The sequence below is a fragment of the Lepidochelys kempii genome, chromosome 11, assembly GCF_965140285.1.
Source record: "Lepidochelys kempii isolate rLepKem1 chromosome 11, rLepKem1.hap1, whole genome shotgun sequence".
Classification (NCBI taxonomy): Eukaryota; Metazoa; Chordata; order Testudines; family Cheloniidae; genus Lepidochelys; species Lepidochelys kempii.
In genome coordinates, this window is record NC_136390.1 from 44,837,019 (window position 1) to 44,849,080 (window position 12,062).

The 12,062-nt window shown below is 40.3% G+C and overlaps 1 protein-coding gene across 13 annotated transcripts in view; it reads left to right on the top strand.

Annotated features, from left to right (window-relative positions):
* OSBPL6 (oxysterol binding protein like 6) overlaps positions 1-12,062 on the top strand; it is a 223,187-nt gene that overhangs the window by 115,824 nt on the left and 95,301 nt on the right. For 10 of the 13 annotated variants that reach the window (XM_073306022.2, XM_073306013.2, XM_073306012.2 and 7 more), the window contains 7 exons: positions 1,486-1,608; positions 6,234-6,287; positions 7,853-7,966; positions 8,097-8,267; positions 8,841-8,973; positions 10,233-10,336; positions 11,412-11,504. In XM_073306022.2, coding sequence (XP_073162123.1) covers positions 1,486-1,608; positions 6,234-6,287; positions 7,853-7,966; positions 8,097-8,267; positions 8,841-8,973; positions 10,233-10,336; positions 11,412-11,504 — 792 coding nt within the window. The remainder of the gene's footprint in view (positions 1-1,485; positions 1,609-6,233; positions 6,288-7,852; positions 7,967-8,096; positions 8,268-8,840; positions 8,974-10,232; positions 10,337-11,411; positions 11,505-12,062) is intronic. The other 3 variants (XM_073306015.2, XM_073306019.2, XM_073306024.2) reach the window with 1 other exon arrangement.

Genomic DNA, 12,062 nt, shown 5'->3' on the forward strand with positions numbered 1-12,062 from the left:
CATACCAATTGAGAAACGCTGATGTGAAGCCATGAGAAATAGTATTAGTGAGCACATTATTATGCAGGCACAAGTAGCATTTTAAACTAGAGCAGACTTTTGTGGACCCGAGTGGCAGCAAAGGGGTATAAATAAGGGCAAAACTGTTTTGCATAGGCACCTTATACTTCAGTTGCTCTCTTCCCCTTCAACATATTAAGCCATAATTTTGGCTTGAGTCATATAAGTCGTAATTCCTGATGGCTGCTAAGTGTGGAGAAAGTGGACTAAAGAGCCCTCACATGGGCATACAAATTATAGGGGACATAATGGAGTTATATAGAATAGTCAATCATATAGAGAAAGTAAATTGGACACTACTATTTAAATGTCTTATAATGCAATGAAGCTGAATGGGAGACGCTGTAAAAGGAAATACATTTTCCTAAAGGACAATGAGCCTGTGGAACTCTGGACCACAAGGTACCACTGAGGTCAAGCTCTTAGCATGATTCAAAAAATGATTAAACATTTCTATAAAAAACAGAGACCATCCACAGTTACAGCAGAGAGGATTTTAAAAAACCTTAAAATTTAGAAGGGATGTAAACTCTCATGCTTCAGGGCACTAACTGACAGAGGTTAGGAAGAATGTCTTCTATGATCAAGTTATTCTATAATTTGCCCACTTTTGGAGTTTCTTGTACCTTCTTCTGGAGACTTTTGGCCTTGGCCATTGTCAGAGGGAGGATATTGGACTGGATGGATCACTGTTTTGATCTATTCTATGCAAACATAGTGTTAATATGTACACATAACTTAGCTACGAGAGTGCCTTGTACGGTTCTTCACACAATCCATTGTTTCTAAGAGAAGGAATAATACCAGGTTGTAAGTAGAGACCACTGGTGAGTCAGGAAGTATAAACATTCTAACAGGAAGACTGTGCCCCTGACGACTCCACCATATCTGCTAAGCCTTTCTACATTTCCTATTGGGGAGGGCGTGTTGAACAATGTCTACAGTTTTAATAGATGGTCAGAGTTAGGACAGCCAGCTGTCATCTTGCATTTCCCCTTCTGCTTGCAAATTGGTTGGTGTGTGCCCACTGTACGCTTACCCCTTTCAGAATTTACCGGACTAATATACAATTAATAAATATGAAATGCCATTTCGTCTCTTAACACACAGTCCTGCCATACACAGGTATGAATCTGCAACACAAAGTTCTTGGCTGCTTATAGTGCCAGATTTTTAAAAGAGTGCGGCTTCAGTGTAGTTCGCTAAATAAGGTCCAGATTTCCAAAAGTGCTCAAAACTCAGTAGTTCCTACTTCTGAAAATCTGCCCATTTATTTTGGTGTCTAAATGGGTGCTGAGCAGTTTTGAAAGTCTGTCCCCGATGGTGTGTTCTGAGCACTTGAAAATCTGGGCCACATAATATGAACAGTTTTACATCATATATATATTATAAATTTAAAATACTATTTTTATACTTTTCCACCAGGAACCTGACAGCTGGGAAATCATAGAGGGGCTGAAAATAGGCCAGACTAATGTCCAGAAACCAGACAAACACGAAGGTTTCATGCTGAAGAAAAGAAAATGGCCTTTAAAAGGCTGGCACAAGGTAAATGTCTGTTGGGAGAAGCTAGTTAATATCAATTAATTGTGTGTGTTTTAATCTTTGGTTGTTAAGCCCATGCATTGTTAAATAATTGCATTGGTTGAGACAGGGCATGTGACACTCCACCATTCAGTTACAAGTCACGAGACTTTGATGATAAAAAACACTTTTGCAAGGGTACCTCTTGGCTGAGAAAGGATCATGCGAACGTCTGACTTGCACCAAAGAAGGCGTAACACAGGTTAACCCTGAATTTGCAGCACAATCTTGGGAAAGAGAGACAGACTTATTCTACAGACCATGCAGCATTTGGGCACTAGTTTGATATAGATGTCTGCCTGGTATGGCTAGTCTGACCTTTACAGTCAGAGTAAGGACATTTGCATTTCTGTATTGCAGTGAAATCTTTTAATAGCGGTGAACTCACTTTTCATTGAACTTTATTATGAGGCAAATTCTACTCCCTCCTCTGTGGATGTAGTTGGCCCCACATGAAACAGAATTGCTGTCCAGGTGGGGTACGGATTGGGGAGGCTACACGAGGAGTGTGCACACACTAGGCAGGGAGGAACTAAGACCCAAAGGGGCATAGGAGTGCTAGGACTGTGGAGCCGACTCTGTCTCTTAGGGCTAGTCTTCTCTACAGGGAGATTGACACTGCTGCAATTGACTCAGCAGGGATCGATTTAGCAGGTCTAGTGACGACCCACTAAATTGACAGCAGAGTGCTCTCCGGTCAACCCCGGTACTCCAGCTCTCCAAGAAGAATAAGGGAAGTCAACAGGAGAGCGTCTCACATCGACGCAGCGCAGTGAAGTAGCTGGAGTAGCGTAACTTAGGTCGACTTGCCTCTGTAGTGAAGACAAGCCGTTAGGCTGGAATAAGTAGCTCTGAGGCATGGCTGCTTCCACTCCATGGCCTCCCACCACAGGAGCCAGACTAATTACTCAGTTGAAACACAGGGGATAGGGTTTGAGCAGAGGGCTCACTGTGGCTAACATTGCAGTTGGCACATTACCGTGCATTGTAACAATTCGAGTTTTTCATCCTACTTCACTTAAGATGAATTTTTACTCTGAGTTCACCATGAGTAGTTTGTTTGCACTGTAACTTCACACTGTTTGCACTGCTTCATTTGGCTGTTCTCTTATTACTGAGATGTAAAAAACAAATAAAAAACCTCTCCTGCTTGCTCCTTCATTTTGTTGCACTGATTGCCTGCCCACTCTACCCTCTGGTGTTTTTGCTTGCTGGGCTGGTGACTGGGTTCAGCTATGAGATGGAACTATGAATGCACAAAAGCAAGGCCACCTGCCCAAAATCCATTCTTTCCTTCAATTAGTTTGGAGATATTGCTGCCCGTATTTAATTTTATTAGCTCCAAAATTGCTGTTATTGGATTTAGGTCACTATATTTATGTCAAAACAATTATCATCTTTTTGTTTGAGCAACAAGCTGTGTGCTGCAAGGACTGACCCGCCTCTCTGTGACTCAGAGTAATTTTCCAGTACAAAATACATGTTGCTGAAAGAAACAGAAAGACCTGCTTTTATGCGCAGTTTTTTCTGGAAGAGCATTAACCATGGTTTTGCTAAGCAGTGTGGGCTGTATTCATAGGTGAGTCTAAAATGGTGGGTGTAAGTAATATTTTTCTCCTCCTCCCCACACACTATATATTACACTGACTTAGTCTCATTTGTGGTTACCAAAATGTAACTTCCACACATTTGTCCCTTTGAATCCTGAACACCTGTTCTCTTTAGGTTCCCCCCCAATAGTGCCTATAAACATAATATTTAAGTGCTGACGCATGATCCTGAATTTGACCACCTGAAAGTAAGGGAGTTTATGTTGGTGTAACTCAGACACTAAAGGACCAGAAGAGAAGAGTTTATCAAGAAAAACAACATGTAAGAATGTATAGCATAAAGCAAGGCATCTCCTACTTCAATATGCACTAACTTAGGCTCCTTCGCAACACGTTATATATTAGTAAGGGATTGTAACTGGATAACTGGCTCCTTAAATGGAATCAGGCTCAGCTCTCCTGTTCCAATCTAGTTGTGACCTAGTTTGATGTAATGAGGCAGGCCAGGCTGCCCCTTGGTGTTATAAATGGGAGATAGCACAAAGGTGAGAAAGTCCAGATCCCAGAGTTCAGAGAGGGAGTGTTGGGAGTTTGGAACCCAGAGAGGGAGCTCAGACGAAGAGCAGAACTGGGTTGAGAGCTTCAGGGCAGGTACCCCTGAAGGAAGATGAAAAGGTCAGAGTGCCTAGTTGAGCTGTGGAGCCACATCAAGCTGGTGAAAGCAGAAGGTGGAAAGGTAGCCGGGGGTGGGAGAGCAGGGGTGTGTGTGTGTGTGTGTGTATGAGTGAGAGAGAGACAGAGAGACCTACAAATTTGAATGTACTGCTTGGGCTATGCTGGGGAATTCTGGATTATGACTGTGGTACTCCTGTAATCAATTAACCTTACAAAGGGCTATTTATACTTGGAAAGCTTGCATAGAGTTACTGGGGACTCCAGAAGAAAGGGGAAACTGAGGTAGAAACACCAGTCCTGCTGCGGCCTGCCACTGGAGGACATCCCTGATGGGGCAGCCTTCTCACTGGGACTCCAAGAGAGTGAATCTAAGGGAGTCTAACCTTGTATCACTTCCAATGGCCAAATTATCAGCCCCTTGCGCATATTGGTGAACAGTTATATTGACTTAAGTGGGTCTACTCATGTGAATATCTGTTTATGAATGTGAATAAATGGGTCACAGTCTGGCCCTGGATCTTTATCCCATTTTTACAAATCATATACAAATATGATATTCTCAACTTGCATTCAAGAACTGGTTTCATTAAACTGTTTTTCAGAGTGTCTATATGATGTGTAGTCTCTAAAAAAAATACAGTGTGCTGGGAGATGGTGAAAAATTCCCTAAAGACAGTAATTGCAGCACACGGTACAGCACTAATAATACACTAGCAGCTTACATTTGCTGTATGCAGCATATTTCATCCTGAAGGGTCTCAAAATGCTTTGGTAACATAAGAGATTCCTTTGTATAATTTGTATATTAGTTTATCCAGTATCCAAATGCAGCATGCTTTGGAGTGAAATGATGTGGCTTTTTCCCTACAATATTCAAAACTGCACTACAGTTTAGAATAGGAAATGGGGGGAAAAGACTTTTATCCAGTGGAAAGTGTGGGAGAAATGTAGAAAGGCAGAATTACCTGCTACTAACATCTCTATCCTTACAAAAAATTCCAAGCAGTCTTTATTGGCCATAATTTGGTTGTACATCTCCTCCAATTAATGTCTCCAGCAACACAGTTCCCCACATACCAGGTTGAGGCATTGGTGTTACCTCCTGAGTCACTAGCATCACTTCATGCAGCACTGTCATGAGGTACTTACAGAGGTCTCTGGTTCAAGTACTGGCCCTGCCCAGGTTGTTAGATTTAACAGGATCACAACACAAGAAGTTTGTCATTCCTCTCTACTCAGTGTCCTCAGAGGGCTTGTCTAGACTAAGGTAAAAGGTGTATTTTTAAAATTTGTTTTAACATGTTAAAAGTAGAACTTGCCCTCTCTACACTAGGGTTTTTAAAAATGTGTTAGGGCTTCTCTAGATTATGATCTAAAGGGGTGATGTTAGCACACGTTAGTTAACATCTTTTAAAAGTCTAGTGAATAGAAAGCACACTGCCTTCAACACGTGCTAAGATGGTTAAAATAAAGCCCACTGCCTCGTCAATGCTACAGTTTCAGAATGTGTTAGCTAATCCATTCTAACAACACATCTTTTATCCTAGTAAAGACAAACCCTCAGAGTAGAGAATATTGTTCTCTGCCCATCCTCTGTCATGCGGGAGAGACATATGGTGGTGGAGTAGTGAGTCTCAGCATGGATCCCTTCCCAGCTGGAGATCAAAGGACCACAGAGTTAGGTGGTTCTACCTTTTGGTCTAGGAATAGCTTTGGGTTTCCTTTTTCCTGGATGAGGAAGCTAGAAAATCCATTAATGTGGAATGTGACTAATGTGGGTGGGAAGAAAGCGATGGAGAGCTTGAAGAAATCAATGACCTTCTTTTTAAAAATGACAGGTTTCAGAGTAGCAGCCGTGTTAGTCTGTATCCACAAAAAGAAAAGGCGTACTTGTGGCACCTTAGAGACTAACAAATTTATCTGAGCATAAGCTTTTGTGAGCTACAGCTCACTTCATCGGATGCATCTGATGAAGTGAGCTGTAGCTCACGAAAGCTTATGCTCAGATAAATTTGTTAGTCTCTAAGGTGCCACAAGTACTCCTTTTCTTTTTAAAATGGTAAGCCGGAGCGTCAGCCCCATAGACTCTCTGAACTAGTCAGAGAGCAGGAAGCTATCTTGGGCTACCAACCATTCCCAGGGCAATTCCTGAGAGACCTCTCTGTTATGCCTAGAATATAGTTGCTGCCAGAACAAATGAAAGCAAATAGTCAGTTCAGTACTGCATTTACAGGCTTTTTTCTGGCTCCAGACTCTTGACTGCAAGGTGCAAAGGGATAACAAACTTGCTTTCAATAGATGCGATTTTACGTAGTTAAAATTGTATTTGATCACTAAGAAGGAACTGTATTTTTTTTCCTGCAGCGCTTTTTTGTCCTGGATAATGGAATGTTGAAGTATTCAAAGTCACCAATTGATGTAAGTAAAACTGAAGGCCATTCTTAAATTTTGATTGAAAGCTTCGCCTGCTATGTGATTAAACCTCATTGCACTATGGATTCTTAAAGCAGCACAAACTAGCAGATCATGGCTGATGGGCTCAAAATGGGTAGTGCTGCTTCCATTGAAGACTTCTGTGTGTGCTCTGCATGGATTTAGGATGGATGGAGAAGATGCAGGGCCGAGGGTGGGAGTGGGTAATGCTGGGGACCACTGCTGTTCCACAACATAGTCTCTTCACTAACTCACTGGGGCTATCCTGGTGAACTGATGTTGACTGGGTCAGCATTAATTTGCATAGCTTTCCACTTTGCTCAGTGACCTACCCCAAAAGAGCAGGTTGAGCTGGTCGCCAGGAACACCTTTGAAGAATGGCTCATGGAGGAGCGAGGGTGGTGGCTGCAGGAGGCACTGCAGAGGCTTTTGCTCAGATGAACCTAACCTCCAATGAATTCATCACGATATATGAGTTTCCAGGCCTAAAACCTCTCTCCCAAAGGGAGAGTGGCAGGGAAACTCTGCAAGTGCAAACTAGAAGTTTCCAGTACCCTACATGGGAAAGGAAGATGTTTTCCGTAGTTATCTGTATTGCTCATTTATATCTACGGTATCGGGTACCTCTGGATTTATTAAGCTACTAATGATCAAATCCAGCTCGCCTAATTCATACAAGTGTCCCCATTTAAATCAGTCATGGGCATGAAAAAAATGTGTAATTAAGGCTATCAGGATTTGGCCCTCTATCAGATATTTGCCATAGCAGAGGTATCTAATATGTTTACCATATTTTTGGGTTTACTGTTGTAGCTGATGTACAGTTACAGTATGATGGGTGAAAAAATTAGGACTACATCTGTGACCATTATAATGAAACTATCCCCTTACTCTTGTAGCCATGTTTTATTAAGATTATGCAAGTTTATTGTATTGATAATCTTTCTGCATTTAGTCAAGACTGTGTTCTATAGCTTTTTTTAAATGTAATACACTGTGGACTCTCCCATTTCTTGTAATTTAACCAAATTTTTCAGACAAAATTCTGCCCTCAGATTCACTGTGCATTTTTGACTGACTGTTGGTTTTCCCATTGGGAAATGCACACATGGACAGAGAATAGGTTATTAGTCGAGTTCTATCCCAGAGCAGAACTCTGCCTGTCCTGACTTTTATGAAAGTACAGAATAGATTAATTAAAGAGTTATGTATTTAATGAAGGGCCTTGACTGATCAGCTGGATGTAATTTTTAACTTTTTAATTTGGTGTCTATTCTGTACAGAATCAAAATGGATCATTTAAACTTAGTTACACTGTGGTGAGTCATCAAGGCTGTTTAATGGAACTGATTCTGGAGTGAACTCTTCTTGGGGAGTAGGGTACTCTTTTTCTCAAAAGAAACCTAGTGTGCCATCTGATGGGTACTGTTTTCTCTTGTTTTACATTAAAATCTTCCCTAAAACAGGAAACAACTACATCAGTATTATTTCAGTGAGAGACAATAAAGCATTTGATGTTACCAGTCTCTTAACATGTCTTCTGATTTCAGATTCAGAAGGGCAAGGTACATGGAAGCATTGATGTTGGCTTATCAGTTATGTCAATTAAAAAGAAAGCTCGTAGAATAGACCTTGATACAGAAGAGCATATCTACCACCTGAAAGTGAGTAGTGTTGCAACAAGTTTTTCTTCTCTTTTCATTCACAAGGGAAATGCTTTCAATAGTAGTTATAAAGGATGAGGGAAACAGGATATCTTTATGAACAGATAATTGACCATGGCTCTTCTTTTAGGTGAAGTCCCAGGATTCATTTGATGCATGGGTATCAAAACTGCGCCACCACAGATTGTACCGTCAGAATGAGATTGTAAGATCACCAAGGGATGCCAGCTTTCACATATTCCCTTCAGCCTCTACTACAGAGTCTTCACCAGCTGCTAATGTTGCTGTGTTAGATGGAAAGGTATACAGCATCTCTTATGTGGAAACTCATCTTGAAGTTAGTGTAATACTTACAGCGGACTGGGTTCCCTAGTGGACAGAGGTGGTGGATTCTGGCTATAAAGCTGGTGTAATCAGCCATGGAAAAATCACCAAATTAGGTAACACTGGCCAGCAAGCATCTGTGGGTATGTAGCTGAAAGGTTCATTGATTCAGCACATCCCTACGGCAGCTTTCATCAGTGGGTTTCCTATAGAGACCCCATTAGAGCGCTAAGCTTCCCTAAAACAATTTACACTACCCTGAGCCAGCAGGGGTTAATTTAGCTCCTTATTGTTTGATAATGTTCTTCTTAGCAAACAGTTTTTCAAGCTGATGCTCAGGAAGTTTTGTTTTTTCCAGGGGACCTGTTTGGTATTCTAGTGTGCTGTTCTGAAAAGATACTTCTCAAGGACTGAAAAGTTTGTTTCAGATATATCATTTAAATTCAGATATAGAATTTAATTTCTGATTTAAAAGTTAGTGTGAAGATTAGACCTGTCAGCAAAGTATGGATCGTACCAACATATTTTAAATTTTCTTGTGTTGTTTTAGGTTACACAAAATAGCTTTCCATGGCAACCCCCCATACCATGTAGTAATAGCCTTCCTGCAACATATACTACTGGCCAAAGTAAAGTAGTAGCTTGGTTGCAGGATTCCGAGGAGATGGACAGATGTGCAGAAGGTCAGTCATTCTCTTTCATGTCTTTCTTTATAAGTGAGACTATTGATATATTATAAAAAATAGTAAACAAAAAAGGCTAAGATACTTCTGTATGTTAATATAAAATGGCGCAATTAAAATAATAAGCTGGTAACATTTAAAACTGTTCATTGTGGTGGAGTATATTCTTTGTTTTCACATTTCTGGATGTCACATTTTAAATTTTATTTTTGATTGTTAAAAAAAATAATGCCATTCCCCTTTTAGGGCCCAGTCCTGCTTCCATTGTCCTCAGTTGGAGCAGCAGGTGCTCAGTACTACTCAAAATTGGGCCACTTATTTAGGTGCCTAAATGGGAATTTAGGTACCTAACATAGTACTCAGGCTTGGAAATCTGGTCTCATTGTTTGTCTGAAAATTACAATGATCATAACTACTGGAGTAAATCTATTAAGATTCTTCATCTTTAAATACATGTACACGGCATACTGCCACTTTTTACTTGTTTCATTCACCTCCATCTCCAAAAATATGAAATATAATAAAATTTGGTAAGAAGACGGGAATTCCTCTTGTTTCATTATGGTTTATTCTGTGTCTTATTTTTTTGCCACCAAAATTATTTATTTAAACAGAATCAAATGGCTAGCAAAGTTAGCTGAGTGGAAAATCAAATGGCTGGCAGAGTTAAGTATGCAGTGAGTGAACTCAGTGGCAAATAAAGTTGATTGGCAAAATAATAGCCACTAGGGACTATTTTCCAAATGGTGAAACAGGTTATTAGACTTTGAGTAATGTATGTCAGATACCAAATGAAGATACTGGAAGAAAGCAGAATTTGGAGCGTTGTGAGAAAACATAAGCCTCAAACCCTGCAAACGCTTACACATATACTTCCTTTTATGCACATGCACTAGTGTTTGCAGGGTTGCGGTAATAGTTGCAGAAATGCCTAGTGATCCTATTAACTGCTGGGGCATAGAAGATGGTGGCTTTATGCTGATGGCAGAAGAAGAGGGTAGAGATCCAGCAAGTGGGTCTGAGGGCTAATTGCCTCCTCTGGTGCCTGTCCCCCTCCCTTTTGCAGAAAGATGAGGTTACCAATTGGTACATAATCCTTATTATAGAGTCTGGACTGCATGAAGGAGCAAATTCCAGTCTTTGATTTCTTTGTAGTGTTATAGTGTAGACAAGTGTGCTCTCTGCTGGTTTATGATACCAGAGTAAAAACTGTCTGTCAGTCAAAGTACTTAATGTATTTTCCTTTTTATATGTATTAGATCTTGCACACTGCCAATCAAACCTCGTGGAACTTAGTAAGCTTCTTCAAAATTTAGAAATACTACAGAGGACTCAATCGGCACCGAGCTTCACAGATATGCAGGTAAAATGTATTTGCAAACTGGTTTGTAGATGCTCTAGTCATTAAATGCCTCTGGGTTTGAAACATTTCCTACGTATGGCAAAGGATGTTGCATTTTAAATCAGACTACTTTATGTTCTGGAATTTTAGTACTCCTCTGGTTAACAGGATAATTTAATAATGATTGCACCACATGTGTCTACCCCTCTTCCTCCCTCCCCCTAACCCGCCACGAAAAACATCTTATTGATATAAGGTCTTTTACTAATTTGAGGTAGATGGGATTACTCCTATGTCCTTTGCCAAAAATATAACTCAATAAAAAAATATGCGGAGTGCTGTTATACTGCTGTATACAGTATGTTTAAGTAGCAGTGAAATTTAAGGGGATGGGAGACCCAAAACTGGAAGGTATCAAGCACCTCCCGAGTAATGTTGAACGTTATCAGTGCCTGAGCACTCCAGGCAAGTGGGAGTTCAGGGTGCTCAGCACATTACATGATTGACTCAGTAATGTGGACAGTCACAGACAGCTGAGAGGACTGATTCTGTTCCCACCAATCAGTGTGAGTCTGCCACTGATTTCAGTCGGAGCAGCAGCAGGCCCTAAATCATGAAGATTTCATTAATTTTTTTATTCAGTCCTTGCTCATGTAAAACTCCTGTTGACTTCAGTGGGGGTGAAATCCAGGCCCATCTAAACTCAGTGTGGGTGTTTCCTAAAGGTGTTTTGCAACTGAATTTTCTGGGGCCTGGATTTCATCCTGGGAGTTTTCTCTGAGTAATGACAGTAAAAATCAATAAGAACGCAGGATTTTGCCCTAAATAATTTGTTCTGACAAATAAAATATACTTGGTAATTTTGTTAAATATACAGTTAGTTATGGTATAATGTTTGTCTCTAGTGCTTAGTGGTCTTGTTTTAAATATCCTGTGGCTAACTTTGTAGGTAGATCAACAGAGTGACCACCAGAGTTTCTATTCTGTCCTTACTCTCCTATATATTGATGTCTAACATTATGATTCTATACTAACTGCTGTCCTATCTGTGTCAACTTATAGTGCTTTGTTGCTTTTAACTATTTGTGTAATGTAGGCTAACTGTGTAGATATTGCAAAGAAAGACAAGCGGGTCACAAGACGATGGAGAACAAAAAGTGTCAGCAAAGATGCAAAAATACAACTTCAGGTACTGAATTCGTATTGTTTGCCTTTCCATTGTACTTTCAGATTAATTTACGTATATGAAAGCAATTGATTCAATGTGCTGATTGTTTTATACCTGATGGTTTGATTTCAAGCCTGAGTTGGTTATTTAAACCCAAAATAAGATAGTGAGAAATATATTGATTTTACTCTCATTGGTATGAAGACATTGCCAGCTACAGAAAGGTGGAGGGACTGAGTGCCAGTGTCAATTAGGATACAAAGAAGGCAATTTGTGTATAATGCTCAGCATATTAAGTAGGTAGCTGCTGTGGAGGGCAATTGGACTGGAGGCACTGAGATAAAGATAGAAAACAAGAATGGAATATACAACAAATGTAGCCCTCTTAAGCCATGTCTGCAGGGAGCTTTACCAGTGGGACTTCCACCCCGAAAGTTCCCTGGTTGTAGAAAAGGCCATTCTGTGAATTCTTAGTTTCCATGACACAAATTTACAAAGAATTCATTATATGAGGGGAGAGCAGTGTCCCTTTTCTTGTAGTTGAAGCATAAGGCACTTATAAGAGATGGATTGTGTACT